Below are 14387 nucleotides of genomic sequence, written 5' to 3'. Positions count from 1 at the left end.
AGTTTTAATTTGATTGCAGTAATAAAAAAATTAGTGTAGGAATAGATGTGATAGACTAGGCTAAAATTCTAGGCCGGTACTTTTAAAAAACAGATTTTTGGATGCGATGAATCATAATGATGGTTTGAAACACATACCACATTTTACAAGCGTCAACTCGCAAAAGCACTATTAAAATAGCAATGGTATTTTACAATGGTAAAGTATAAGAAGAATTTTTCGGGGGTCAAAGGTCGGGGAAAGGTTCATTTTTTCTATGTTTTTAGTGAGCGCGCCCCAGTCATTGAGCTCTGGAATTTTGTTATTTGTAAGTTATGACGGTATATGAGGTAACCTGCTGGTTACTGGTAAGAATACAGGGACTCTTATATGTTTTCCAGGTCCTGTGACGATGAGCCATTCAGATCAGATCACAGTCTACCGTTCCCCATAAAAAAAACTTCCCACTTTCGCTGAACACGAGATCCGCTGGCGTTCGCTGAGCACGAGATCCGCTGATATGAGTTAGCGGACATTTTGGTGACGTCATAGCACACAAACATCGAATCCCATGGAGATCACGGAAATATTTGAAATAAATAAAAGTGATAGCCTCCAAGCGAAAAAAACAATCTTTAACCACTGAAAATTTCAAAGCAATTGGTTCTGTAGTTAAAAAGAAAGGCTATTTTTCATAACGATAAGGAGAAAAATCCCAAGAACAACATAATTACAAAACGATCCATAGGTACACCACGTGTTCAATAAAGAACTCTACTAGCTCTACTACTATCAGTCTTTGCCTGCGGCTCCGCCGTATGGATGAATGCCATTCTCACTTTTCTGAAGGCGAAGCGATATGGTCGTCGCATGCCCTTCGGCCTACGCAGTGTAGTTTACCACTGATCTGACCAAATAGTGATGCTGGCTATGACGACTCCCTGCACCGCTCTAGACCCGGCTCTGCTCTTTTCAAAGTGCTAACTAATGCCCCGTCGGTTGTCAACTCTGATAGCTGTATGAATATGATCTGCTAGACAATATATAGCCGGATACTCAAAACCGCATTAAGTTAAATCTATATAATGAAAAGTTGTGGCCTAGGCGAGGCCTGATACTGGATTTTAATAGTTGTTCGTGTAGAAGAGCTTGGCTCAGGGGTAAGCAGGAGGCGATTTTTGGAGGCATAAAGTACGATATGCCGATTGGCACAGTTAATGTCTTCGCCTTGGCTTTCCAAGGCTCGGTAAGGTATTCGACATGCACTAATCGTAGACTCTTTTTCGCGTTAACCAAAGCTGCGTGCTATGAACACCATTGACAGACGACCGTCTAACTCCGATTAGGTCTTGATCCAAAAGCATGGTCATTTGCTCTTCATTTTATAAGGATGATTAAAACTTCCTCTTGACCATTGATGCGTTGTCTTTGTTTTACCTTGAGCGTTTTATCGATCGGGCGGATCAATTGCACGCTTGCAGCTAAGGCGTGTATGGTTAACATATTGTAGCCCTTCTTTTGTTGTAGTTCCCAATGTTGACATACCTTGCCATAAATCTGACATTGGAACATCGGTGTTATTTTTAAATTCTTCCCATGTTGTTAGGGTCATTCCGTATATTAACCTGAGCCTAACCTACATTCCTGTGAGTTTTGTTATCCGAAACTACAGGCGGGTGCGTTCAACTTCAGGGACGCTGAGTTACTGTTCCTATTAACTTTTACTGTTCTTATTTAAAAAATTATGATAGAAACTTCAAAGCATCAAGTTGACTAACAGTTGACAACAAAACAAGAAAATAAGTTTGCATGTGGAAAAGTTTTTTTCATCACTTTGGAATAGATAGGGTTACCATATTTTTGTGACCTCAAAGCGCCTCCAAAGACCGTAGGTGTGATTTTTAAATTTAACGATTTTACATTAGGAGCCTACATTTAAAACCATCCCGACTGTCTTCCATATTGTAATTGAGAGTTCGTGCGCTGTCTGTCGAAATATCGGTTTCAGTTCGAAAATTAAAAAGGAATTTACGTTAATGTTAATCACCCTTTTGGCGTACGGTGCTTACACGTAACAAATTGTAGCAATTAAAACAACGAACTGATCAAAACCACGCATCCTCCTTACGTAAGGACTAAGTGGGGTTACCGGTACGCTACACAGCAACAACAGTATCGTGAATATGCTAATTGGGAATGTTCGTGTATTATTTCGATTGGCTAAGAGCCGAAGCTGAGCTCTGGCTGAGCGGTCGGGACGCCGGAACAAGACGCTGAAAAGTGGGACTGTCCCGCCTAAAACGGGACGTATATATATGGTAAGCCTAGGTATACACCACGCCACGCTACGTTGCCGTCATGATTAATGAGGCAGATACTGTGTCAACTTTCTGTTTTGGCCATAGAAAATTCGTCATATGCTACAAATTCTCAATTATGATATTATTATGACATCAATTTTTTTTATATCAGTCATCCAGAAAATCAGACGCATATTATATTACTCGTTTTTTTAGTAAAAGATAGGCTGAAAATTGACTAAGATGTTAAAAACAACAGTTTCCGTTGTGAGCTTGACGATTTGCGGAATTTTAAAAAACATTGTGAGCAGATTATGGCGTATTAGCTAACATGAAGTCTACTTGTTTGTTTATTTATTTAGGTAAATCCAAATGGTCAACAGAAATTGATTGCGCTGAACATCTCTAGACCATATATACAAATAGAATCCGACGGGTAAAATGTGCTCTGACTTACTATCAAATTTTGTTGATCGAACCGATACACGATAAGGTTAATTGACCATAATAGGCATTAGCTATGTTTTAAACGACTAGAAAACGCGTAGATGGGTAAATATTATCTTCTGAATACAGGAATAGTTTGTAGTTGATGGATTTTTGTGAGAATCTCACGCAGATAGCTATGAGGATTTAATTCCATAGCATTTCAAAAGATACTAATTTATAACCAGTTTGCGCAAAAATTTAGGGCAGAATAGATGTAATTTGTTGACAGTAACCAATTGGTATTATGAAATGTAAACATGGAACACAACATTTTAATAGCACACGCACGCAAACGAGATAGACGTCTGAGAGATTTATTTTGAAAATACCTTTTCTCTATTGGTGAACTGATGGGCCACTAGTTTAATATCATTCTCAGAATCAATTCTGTCTAACTTTGGTCAAAATTGAATTATAAAATCGAAACATATCGCGACAGAAAGATGGCATTGATAATATTATGCTTAATAGTATTTATCTTAACTTTTCGACGTCGTGGATAACATAATAGGAACAAGTACATGGTTTATAATACGAAGTTTTATCTGAAACAGTGATTTTAAATTCAAATTAAACAAAACTCTTTCATACATTGATATTTGACTGTTTTTCAAAAACCTTTTTTTTGTATCTTAAGATATTTATTGTCGCGATTCGGGATACGAATTCATTTATAAAGGTATTTTACTATTTTTGATGCCAATGCCAAAAAAGTTACCCGATATAGCAATTTGGCAGTTTTGGGCTAAAGTTCATTAGTGAATCCATAGCCATAAAATCGGGTACCTAAATTGTGTTTACCAATTTTATCAATATGCTATGTCGTTTTTTGAAAGCCCATCTCGAGCAATCTAAGCTAAATAAGGAAGTCACTGTTGCTAAATATATCTCATCGGACAGATCGTAATCTGCGTGGCAAGATGATGTAGTTGGTGATTGTTCTAGGATTATAAACAGATTACCCTCACCGACACGCGAAGAAGTAACCTATTTTTGAGATATGACCGGAGGCACAAAATTATATAGAATTGCCTCAAATTGAGGATATTTTTTTACATTTTTACCACGGAAGCACGATTATAGGTGAGTCACGCACATTTCGTAAAATTTCGGTTTTTGTCGGATATTGTTTTATCAATTTTTTGAGCTAAATGTTCCTACGAGTATTGAGGGTACGAGTTGGTACAATTCGTGTTTTGTGCATTGCGGAATTCATGGATCGTAAAGTGCAAGTCAATAACAAATTAGATTTGAAATTTCTTTACAGACAACGTTAGTCAGTATTTCAGACAGGTCCTTGTTCTGTAATATTGGTAGGAAATAGGAATATCACGAATTGAACCAAACGTCGGAAACTAATCTTTTAAATGGATAATTTGTAAAGATTTTCATAATATATTATTCATGGCAGTCTGCCATTCAAATAAGAAAGGAATCGCAGACAATTCAAGACCAAGCATGCATGGTTCAAGTCACTACCAAAAATAATTATGTTTCATCTGATAGTTGGATCTTTACCGAAGAGAATCGATTGATTTAAATTTAAAAAGAAATCCGAAATTCTTGAATGTCATGTATACCATCAAATGCCCTTTGCATTATAATTGATCAAATTGTATCTGAGGCTACTGGTTGAAAAAATGATTTCTTGAATAAAGCTACGTAACGGCGAGACGACGATCGGGAATATATCTCGATGCTGATTTCAGTAAGAAAACGTGTAATATATTCAGCATTATGTTAAGAATTCTTGGATTTAGAATCTATATTTATTAGCCCATCAAGATATATTATTATCTTCCTTGGGCTCTAAAAACTTGTAATGGTAATAATCACTGAGGGGGCCTGTAATATAATAAAATACCAAAAAAGCTAGAAGATTTTCGAGGTATATATAAATACTATACCATAAGCACGAGAGAGAATCTTCAACCAATAAACAACTATGATTGATTTGAGAACATTGGGGCAATATTTGAACCCAATTAATATTGAAACAATTAATGTAACAATTCCAATAAACATTAATTTATTGTGATATGTGTACATTTTAGTTTGGTGACGTAAATTAATATTGAAACAATTAATGTAACAATTCCAATCTACCTTATTTTATAGTATAGTGATATGTATATTTTAATCTGATGACGTCATAACCTAATATGTCAAAGGTATTATCTATTAGTTTCATTACGTTGAGAAAGTTTGCCAAGTTGTGGCAAGTGTTCAAATTGACACAGATGAGAAACGCCAGAAACTCTTTGCCACATTTTTACTGGCATCAAGGCATCAAAATATTGCGCAAAATACAATAATGTTCACGTGGCGACATATGCCATTAATAATTAAATTGTTATAATTGCTAAACGCATTATTTACATGTTCCATGTTTACAAAGAGAACGATTGAACTTACAATAAATCAATATCAGTTTTCTAGCAAAGTAATATTTGCTTCAAATTGACTTTTTTGGGTCAGAGATATTATCTTGAATAGTAGCACTGTTGTGAGTATTTTATTTGAGGATTTATTTGGGACAAAAAAGCCCGACCACCTGGACTTTCAGAAATATTGCTTTTGGAAAGATGAAAAAGGAAACTTGACAGAGAAATTAAATTGAAATTTTTGAAAGTATGAGAGTAAAACAACAAGAAATATAGCAAACGTAAAAAAAACAATAATCAAAAGAGATCAGCGCACGTGGGGCGGGTGAAGTATGTAATTAACTTGACTTACAATAAAAATTTGACACTGAATTTTTTAGGAATCGTATTGTATATAAATAATATATATATGATTTTGTATTATTTTTAGATTTTAATAATTTAGGCTTTCGATATGTGAGTATCTCGCTATGTGACACCACCAAATGCATTTTTATATAATTCGTAAATTAACGCCGTACATACAGAATAACCTTTAAACCTATAACGTAAATATTAATTAAACAGCAATATACGCGTACATCTGTTTTGAACAGTTGTAATATCCGGCTAATAATCTTGCATTGTTCCAGTTGTTGCTATAGTCAAAAATAAATTATAGATTCACTGACATCGCATCGATTATTCCATCGTTAATTAGGCAATTTAACCAAAGCAGATTTTTCGTATTTTCGTATTTTCGTATTCTATATTGGAAAGATTTCAATGGCGCTGTGCCGGCTGGACACAAGATGACTATTTTAAATATATAATTGGATTTATGAACCCATATATACTATCGAACAGGCGCGTGTATCAATATGGAAGCGGACAAAACCATTAATATCGAAGTCTTTGTCTGGAGTTATATATTTATGCCGAAGAGTATGAAACCATTTCTACAATTTTGTTTGACTATAAGGGTTTACCAGATCAACGTGCTAACGTAATTACGTGGTAACACTATGTATGTTTTACATCTTATCTGAGTCGGACTGGCATATGTGTATTTATTTATGACAAAACCAAGTTACAGTTATAATTTATGGGTACTTAACTAAGGTGGTATAGCAACGAGAAACGATCTTTTCTAAGAGGTTCAGCGATATACGATTTAGTGATGCCAAAGGTGGAAACAAGAATCTATAAAACGAAACAATGTCACCGATTTACGTCAGACAATAAATATGCTACTTGTAAAAATAAAAATAAGCAAAGATTTTGTGCGCAAATATTTTTTCTGGATATTTATGTTGTTAGCTTGGAATTTCTTGCAATTGCAGAGACAAATACTCAAAATATATATATTATTAAATAAACGGTTACAGAGTGTTATTGAAGTTTATGCAGCTTTAGTATATTTTAAGATTTAGACATATATATATTAGCCGCAATTTTTATTTAGTAAGTAAAAACACACAAGCAAAATCTCCAACTTTCAATTAAAACTGAAAGAGAGTGCTGAAAAAGGTTACAAGCGACTTACGAGATATTTTCAATATAAATAGGTTCGTGCTTGCGACCGAGATATCAATAGACGAATGGTATAAGTATGCCAGTTTAGAATGCTAATTAATCCGTATATATGTAAAGAAATTATAACGAATGTTTTTCTAATGCACAGGTAGACAGCTGCTGTATAACTAGCCATACTGTTGTTGTAATCTAATAAACACGACAATTTGGTAGAACACCTGACTGAGATCATTTAAAATATTCATTTCCATGACCAATCAATAATTCCACATTGAAATCGCGAATTGCTTAAAGAGCGCCAGGGTTTTATACTTCTCCATTTAATAAATTACATATGCTCTTTTATTTTTATATTTTTAAGAAATTATCTGCATATTTTATCTATTGTGCTGGATTAAACAATATGTGAATTCGATTTTACCCAAGCGCCGAAAAATTAAAAAAAAAGAATTAATTTCTCACGCAATGTTGTGATTAATTAAATGGATTATGCTTGCTCAAGTGATTCGAATTTGTTTGAAATCGATCACATAATTACATTTATCTAATTTATTTCCCACAGAATATGTTTCATCTAAATTAGTAAATTTTCATGTAGTGTCATTTAAATAGTGAATTTCTTTTCGGATATGAGATACTCAAATATTAGGTTCTCTATCACTATTTGTTGTATAGATTCTTCAAACGGTAGATTTCATGTCCGAAAATATCTAATAGTTTCAAATATAATAATTCTGTAGTTGATAACTCAGTAACGACTCGATTATGTCGCTGGATGTTAGTCAGAGATCTATTTTGTCTGAAAATTCGAATCGACTTGACGGCAATGCACGACAGGCGACAATCCATATGAAACATTGCAATGCAAGATTTTCGCGTGCTGGAAGCTCGGGACTTCTCTGCCAGTCTACAATTGTTTAGAATTTTTACATGCATAATGGAATTACAACTTTGGTATGGGGTTTGGGAATTATAAGAATACATAAATATGCCAAATATGAATGTATATCTAGAAGTCTGATGGAAGTTTTAGTTTGTTTTACGTGCGCAATTCTGTCGTCGGACTGTCAATCTCTACCTGTATCGTACCGGTACTCTGTAAGTTGTATAGCGTACTTCCTTATGTAAATATTACGCATTTATGAACATTCCTGTGTATGAGATATAAAATACAAAGAACCTTTATACAACGAATCGTTTTGCAGGAATTATAAAATTCAACCATATATAATCATGAACGATAACTTCACTATTCAGTTGAACGATTCTGCAGGATCGACAATTAATTCAAGTTCCACCGAAAAAGGAAGCATTGTTGTGCAGCTCGTAATTGGAATTTTTCTCGGAGTTAATATCGTTGTTGGTGTCGCAGGAAATTTAATGGTTTTGGCAGCGGTAACGAAAGAAAATAAACTGCATTCAAGGGCGAATTACCTCATCGCGTAAGTTGAATTCACGCATATGCATGCATAATATAAATTTACCGCAAATTTTGGCAATTGGTGAATGACCGGAAAAAGCGGTTGTGTGATACTATTACGTATCAGACGATTCTGGATCGTTAAGCCTCGTACATTTCAAAACATATATTTTTCAATTCCAGATGACAAGCGCGTCAAACAACGAGGCAATATTTAAATAACATGTTTGAGAGGTCAAATTTTTTCATCAATTTGTATTGACTCAATGTAATTATATATAAACAGAAAATTGAGCAGTATGTAAATTAGATTCTCATGCCGTGGTATGACATACATTTGCATTCTAGTGCAGAATTTCCTATGTCATCAATTTTCTTTTGTCGTCGATCTTATCTTTTCAAATCTTTAAAAAAAAGTTGCTGCTCCACGTGAGTCGAAGCAACTACGTTCAAAACAAAACAAATGTGGGTATAATGTCGCAGGGGAAATGATTATACCAGTATATGTAAAGTCATAAACACAAAGCATTGTTACCCCCCCCCCCCCCCATCCCCCAAGCAAAGAAATAAATCATTTCCCGAGACATATATGAGTACCTTCCCCTAAAATCAAAAATCCAAATTTCATCATTCATCATCATCTTCCGTTTTGGCAAAATGACGATCTAACGCGCAACGCGGCGAAATTGCCAAAAATATGTTTTCCGGAATCCATTCTTGGAAAGCTGAACCTTCTCGTTCCCTAGAGACTTAGATAAGATTTTCTTGCATAATTGATAAATATGTTAGGTAGTAAACTATTTTTTTATGAAAATAGTTCAGTTGTTTTTTATACATATGAAGATGAAACAATAATTGTATAAAAATAGGATTTCGCCTCTTATCTCTAAGCCGTTGACTTGGAACACTCGTTCAAAAACGACGGAATATTGTTAATAAAAGTCGATCATAACTTCCCAGTATAACTGCCGAATCGATATGGTTTACGTGCTTCTTTCTATATAAATATTGGTAAATACATATATATGAATGTTGCAGTTAGGATTAGGGATTTATAAGAGCAAATAAACGTGTTTTATCAACACTCGATTTGATATTTAGATTAATTAAATGGTCGTTATGTTTATTTGTGAGCCAAGCATAATTCTAATCGCTAAATATGAAAAAAGAGTTTTATAACTAGAAAGAATCTTTCGAGAGAATTGAATAAAAAAAAGATTCAATGATATAAATGAAGATTTCCTGATTTTATCTTCTGTTTTGATGACTTTCGTCCATTCCATACTCTTGACATTCAACATTTACGTGTTTCTTAAATTGATTATCTCCAACAAAAGTACTATGTTACTTCAGGATAACATTTTAAAGTCAACTTGGTGGTATTTTATGCAATAACATTTTATTATTTTAGATCCCTTGCGGTCACTGATCTACTTGTCTCGCTGATGGTTCTACCTTATGCTGCCGCAATTACTTTTTTGGGGGGAAGTAATGATGTTTGGTGGGTGTCACACCACGTGGCGTGTCGTCTATTTATATTTCTTGACGTGACTTGTTGCACTGCCTCAATTCTTCATTTATGCGTCATAGCTTGGGTTAGGTAAGCAAGAAATGAATAGGTCATTTTTATCATAACGACAGGCTCATAGTAACTTGTGAGTACTTTTCCAAACTCATAATTGAACTGGAACAAGTTAGTACATCGCCAAATGTGTAATACTAATGTATGACATAAAAGTTCGAACTCAACAAGATTGCGTACTGAACCTTTTTGCGTATGGTTTTGAAAAATTACAATGCTTTTATTTAGATCATACAATTGGCCAACCCACCCCAATAGGCATGAAATTTCAGATAAACTGATAAAGGCTACTTAAAACGCATCCATCGACTCGTCAAGACGACAATTGATGCAAATGAGATAACGCCATGTCGTTTTACGGACACAATCGCACTCACTGAAAACCACTAAATTGATTTTAAATAATTTACATCGCCGCAATCGATTAATCGAAATTCCGCCCATGGCTTCGCTTTTAATAATATACCTATAATTGTGGCAATATAAAAAATATACTTCATTAAACGAATGCATATCGATTATAGCCCTTTTCAATGTTTTTTTTCTCATTTGAAGACTATAGTGTTTGTGCAGTTCATCATAATTTAAAAACAAAAACATTTCCTAGTCAACTCACGAATCTACAAATTCCGGAAGTCATTTTATTATCAATATTTTTCGAACGCACAAAGTAATATGACTAAGAAATTCTTTCAAACTCATTTGCAATTCATAGACGAAAACACAAACTTGTTGTTCAAAATTAGGTGTTTTTTTAAGATTCGATCACCAGAAAACTTTCAAGCATATCCTTGTAAACGCTAAAAATCTTTTATGAATACTCCTTCATTCCAGATACAAAAAAGTATCCACGGTTCGATTACGTTTGTATCCACGTAACTTCGTTTCTGTTATTCCGACAATACTATGCATATGGTTCGCTGCCATACTTTTGTCCGTTACGCCATTTTTTATGTTTCCATCGGAAAAACAAAGCAATCAACATGTGAATATTTCGTACCACAAGGTAAGATAGAGTAATAACAGCAGTCTCTGTGAATTCTATATTTTTAACCCAAAACGCAGAATGTCTAGTGCGTTGTTTTCTTTGGCTGAAGTAAACAATTATATTCACATTTCAGAACACTGTTGTCTTCCAGCACGTCCGAATTTTGCAATATGCAATATATATATATATATACTATTAAATTATATTATCCAAAGCTACCATGATAAACAACTAAGGTATACGACACGGCTATTGAATTGATGCTTCAAAAATTGTTTTGTTTGATTTATTTCACGTTTAGTAGTGGTTGAAACAGCGATACGGGTTTGCTTTTTTGGTATAACAGAATAACAAAACATAACGTCATGCGTAAAATAATTATGTTTTTTAACTGTGCAGTTGGATTCCAACTTCAGTCCTAAAATTGAAGAAGAAAATGATGCTGATGAAAGATGTATCGTAAATGACAACAAGGTGTGTTATTTTGAAGTTATTTTGCCCTATTCAGACCAATACAACGACACCATACAAATATCCTAAGAATAATTCTCTTTTTTATTCTAGATTTACAGAGTTGTTGCAACGACAGTTGCATTCTACGCCCCTTTGACGGTCATAATATTGATTTACATAAAGATGGCAAGTATTGCGTGGTCAACTTTGCGAGGAAAACGCTTCCAAGGATACAAGGCAGTAGCAGGGCGTAACAGTTTGTCTTCCGCCGAAATATCCAACGTCTTGGACAGGAGCGAGCATAGAAGTACGTGTTTCGTGGGATGTCAAGCGCTATCAAAACATTACTTTACATCAAAATTTAGACATTTAATGAAGCCCAAACATCAGCACAACTCACCTCCTGAAGACAGTAATTGTAACTGCAGTTCTCCTGACCAGTTAAACAATAATCAAAACAGTTTCAAGTTCAACAATAACGTTATGAATTCTGCGAGCCTGGGAATGGGTCAATGCGTAAATAATTATTGGACAACTGAGATAAATTCGAAAAATGGTGCGTCATTGACAGCCAAAATTTACGCGGGAGTTACACCAGGAAAAAACAACGAACAAGATATGAATATCCAAAAAGCTTTCACAACTACGAATGAAATAAAACCCCACCGTTCACAAACCGAAAAACCCATTGATAGCTGTAAAGATAATAACTCGCACGAAGACGCAGAAGCAAGTGGATATATCGATTCAAGTTCGTCGCGGGTCGCCAAACCCAATAGAATCAAAATGTCATTCCAAAGTTCTTCAAAACCCATTCATGACAATAACCATACACCTAATAATAGGAATTCCCTTACTGTCCCTATTGATAACATTGTGTTATCGGATATAAGCTGCAGCAATACATTGTCAAATAGTGAAGCGGTTGTATATCGTCGTAGTCAGATTATCCCTCCAATGTTGTCTCAAACACTGGTTCAAGATGGTGAGACTCGAATTCACAAATCAGCTTCGATCGATCAGCAAGCTGGTTGTAAACCACGTTTGATGGCTTTTTCGCAGCGGATATCATCAAGAGTAAATATGAAAAGAGAAAGAAAGGTAAAAATTGAAGTTTAATTCTAAAGGCTAAACCTCATGCATCGTTTAACCATTAATATAGAGACCATCCGTAATTCCAATCATTATCTTACTTTACGCACAATGCGTGCTATCCTAACATTTTTATATAAAAATCCTGCACTAGGTATGCCCAAACAGATTTATATTTCTTATATTTTCGTGAATACTTGAAGCTGAGCACTTATTTTGGTACTCCCGTTGTGTGTGTACCAGGTTAGGGTTGGGCCATTTTATTCCGATTTTCCTTATTTAGTTCTGTCACGAGTTCGGGAACTGTCTGTGTTAGCCATGGGAATATACCCTCAGCCCACAGGTTTCAGTCCCTTTACACAACTTGATGTAAAGTAGGCAAACAAAATTAGTTACCTCCATATTGGTACACACACACAATTCCACAAATGTTTCTTGCCTGGTCGCGTTCCGCTCGAGTCAATGTTTGGACTTTTACATTTACACTAAAAGATTATTTTGGACTCAATGTTATAATTATTCATTTTCGAAACAAATTACAACTCTAATAAGTTGCGAATAGTTAGATTGTAGAGTCACAGGTCAATGAGTAAGGGGCAAATAAATTTTGCAATTCTTTGGTGAAAAGAAATCATCTGTATTTCTTAACGGAAAGGGTCAGTCACTCGATTCTAAGCACTGACTGTGCATTTTAGTTATGTAGGGTGTGTATAAAGCCATAAAATTTTGAATGAACCGTTTGGTTTCCCACCTATATATATATCTCTTTCTGGCCGATATCGGTGTATTAAACAAAGAAAAAACTTGAATATTATTAATTAAAATAGAACAAGCTTCGTTAGGTATATTGAGATATATTCAATTATATCTGGATTTAATGATTACCATGGGGAAAATGTGTTATTCGGGTTCACCAACATATTCGACTCTATAGGCATAATTGTTATTATTCCATTCATTTCTATTTTTTCCACAGATTATCCGGACCCTCGGGATTGTAATCGGAGCTTTCGTCGTCTGTTGGCTTCCGTTTTTTGCCAAAGAAATTATTCTTCCTTTTTGTTCAATATGCTACCTTCCACCTGCAGCTGAAATTTTTATTAACTGGCTTGGATATTTTAATTCAGTACTGAATCCAATCATTTATGCTCGTGCAAATAAGGATTTTAATAGAGCTTTTAGGCGGCTTTTCTCTGGGAAAGGTTCTACAGAAGTACGAAGAGCACTTTCTACATCGAATGCCGTAAATTAAAAAATATTGCTTTATAAGGTATAGCATTCGACAAACAGCAAAAGCGGAGTAATACAACCAGAATAGATATTCCACAAAAGGGACAAAAAAATCGTTTAGTTTCGTACTTTCCTTTGTTTTGAATAAGAAGTAATACCATACTTTCTCAGTGAATAAATTTGGTACGGAAATTAAAGTGTTTCAAAATTACATGTATTACAAATTTCAAGCAATGAGGAATAAAAAACTTATTATCGTTTGACATGAATATCTAGCCTAACAAAGGGGTCGGTCGATTTTAGTAATATTCTTTCATATTCAGTTGATGTAAACATTCATTCATTATACATTGATCACCTGAAGGCATAAAGTTTCCAATGTAATGACTTGGAAATAAGGCATTATAAGCAAGTTTTGGCATTCACGGACGTTTTCTCATTGAATTAGATTCCAGGCAGGAATCGCATGCGATTATCTTGGGCAGCCAGTTGCGGAAAATGAAAATCATTAAAACAATTTATATATTACACCTAGAACTACTGGAGATTTGAATGTGCGAGTTTATTGCAGCCGCATAGCACAGGTGTTTGTGGCATAAGGCCTCCCCTGAAATTATATGCATGCTTGCATTGAAGTCCTTGAACTAGGAGAGGTAATAGAGAAAACGACTATTCAAAAGTTCCTATGCTGGAACTACATTTGCATCATACAAACGAACAGTTACATTTAATGATAGTTCACAAATCGTTCGAAAATGAAGCAATTTATTACTAGTAGGCCTTATATTAGTACCGGGTTTGTCGGAAAATAGCGGACAAGCCTGACGCGATGATGCAATATTACTTTTAGTGTGGAATATCGAGCCCCATGGATCTTTCCCCGACCTTTGACCCCCAAAAAATTCTTCCTATACTTTACCATTGCAAAATTTTCAGGGCTGTTTTCAAAGTGCTT

At 34.8% G+C, this 14387-nt stretch overlaps 1 protein-coding gene across 4 annotated transcripts; it reads left to right on the top strand.

Annotated features, from left to right (window-relative positions):
• The first annotated feature begins 2156 nt into the window (after positions 1-2156).
• On the top strand, positions 2157-13689 carry LOC120348683 (5-hydroxytryptamine receptor 1A-beta-like). Of its 4 annotated transcripts, XM_039418886.2 has the most exons (8): positions 2214-2297; positions 2642-2715; positions 7925-8109; positions 9499-9687; positions 10504-10675; positions 11057-11131; positions 11222-12211; positions 13179-13689. In XM_039418886.2, the coding sequence occupies exons 3-8, from the start codon at positions 8048-8050 to the stop codon at positions 13452-13454; spliced, it is 1764 nt and encodes a 587-aa protein (XP_039274820.2). In that variant the 5' UTR covers positions 2214-2297; positions 2642-2715; positions 7925-8047; the 3' UTR covers positions 13455-13689. The 4 variants fall into 4 exon arrangements, with proteins under 4 accessions (XP_077970261.1, XP_039274820.2, XP_077970262.1 ...); XM_078114135.1 differs by lacking the exon at positions 2642-2715 and having other exon boundaries at positions 2157-2297; XM_078114134.1 differs by lacking the exons at positions 2214-2297; positions 2642-2715 and having other exon boundaries at positions 7443-8109.
• Positions 13690-14387: the final 698 nt, after the last annotated feature.

This window comes from Styela clava, chromosome 1, assembly GCF_964204865.1.
Source record: "Styela clava chromosome 1, kaStyClav1.hap1.2, whole genome shotgun sequence".
NCBI classification, from domain to species: Eukaryota; Metazoa; Chordata; class Ascidiacea; order Stolidobranchia; family Styelidae; genus Styela; species Styela clava.
This window is presented reverse-complemented; position numbering and strand designations above follow the sequence as displayed.

Coding starts and splice junctions, on each gene's coding strand:
- LOC120348683 (XM_078114134.1), top strand. CDS start 7,901: ATGAACGATAACTTCACTATTCAGTTGAACGATTCTGCAGGATCGACA. Junction 9,688..10,503: donor TGCGTCATAGCTTGGGTTAG/GTAAGCAAGAAA, acceptor CCTTCATTCCAG/ATACAAAAAAGTATCCACGG. Junction 12,212..13,178: donor ATATGAAAAGAGAAAGAAAG/GTAAAAATTGAA, acceptor TTTTTTCCACAG/ATTATCCGGACCCTCGGGAT.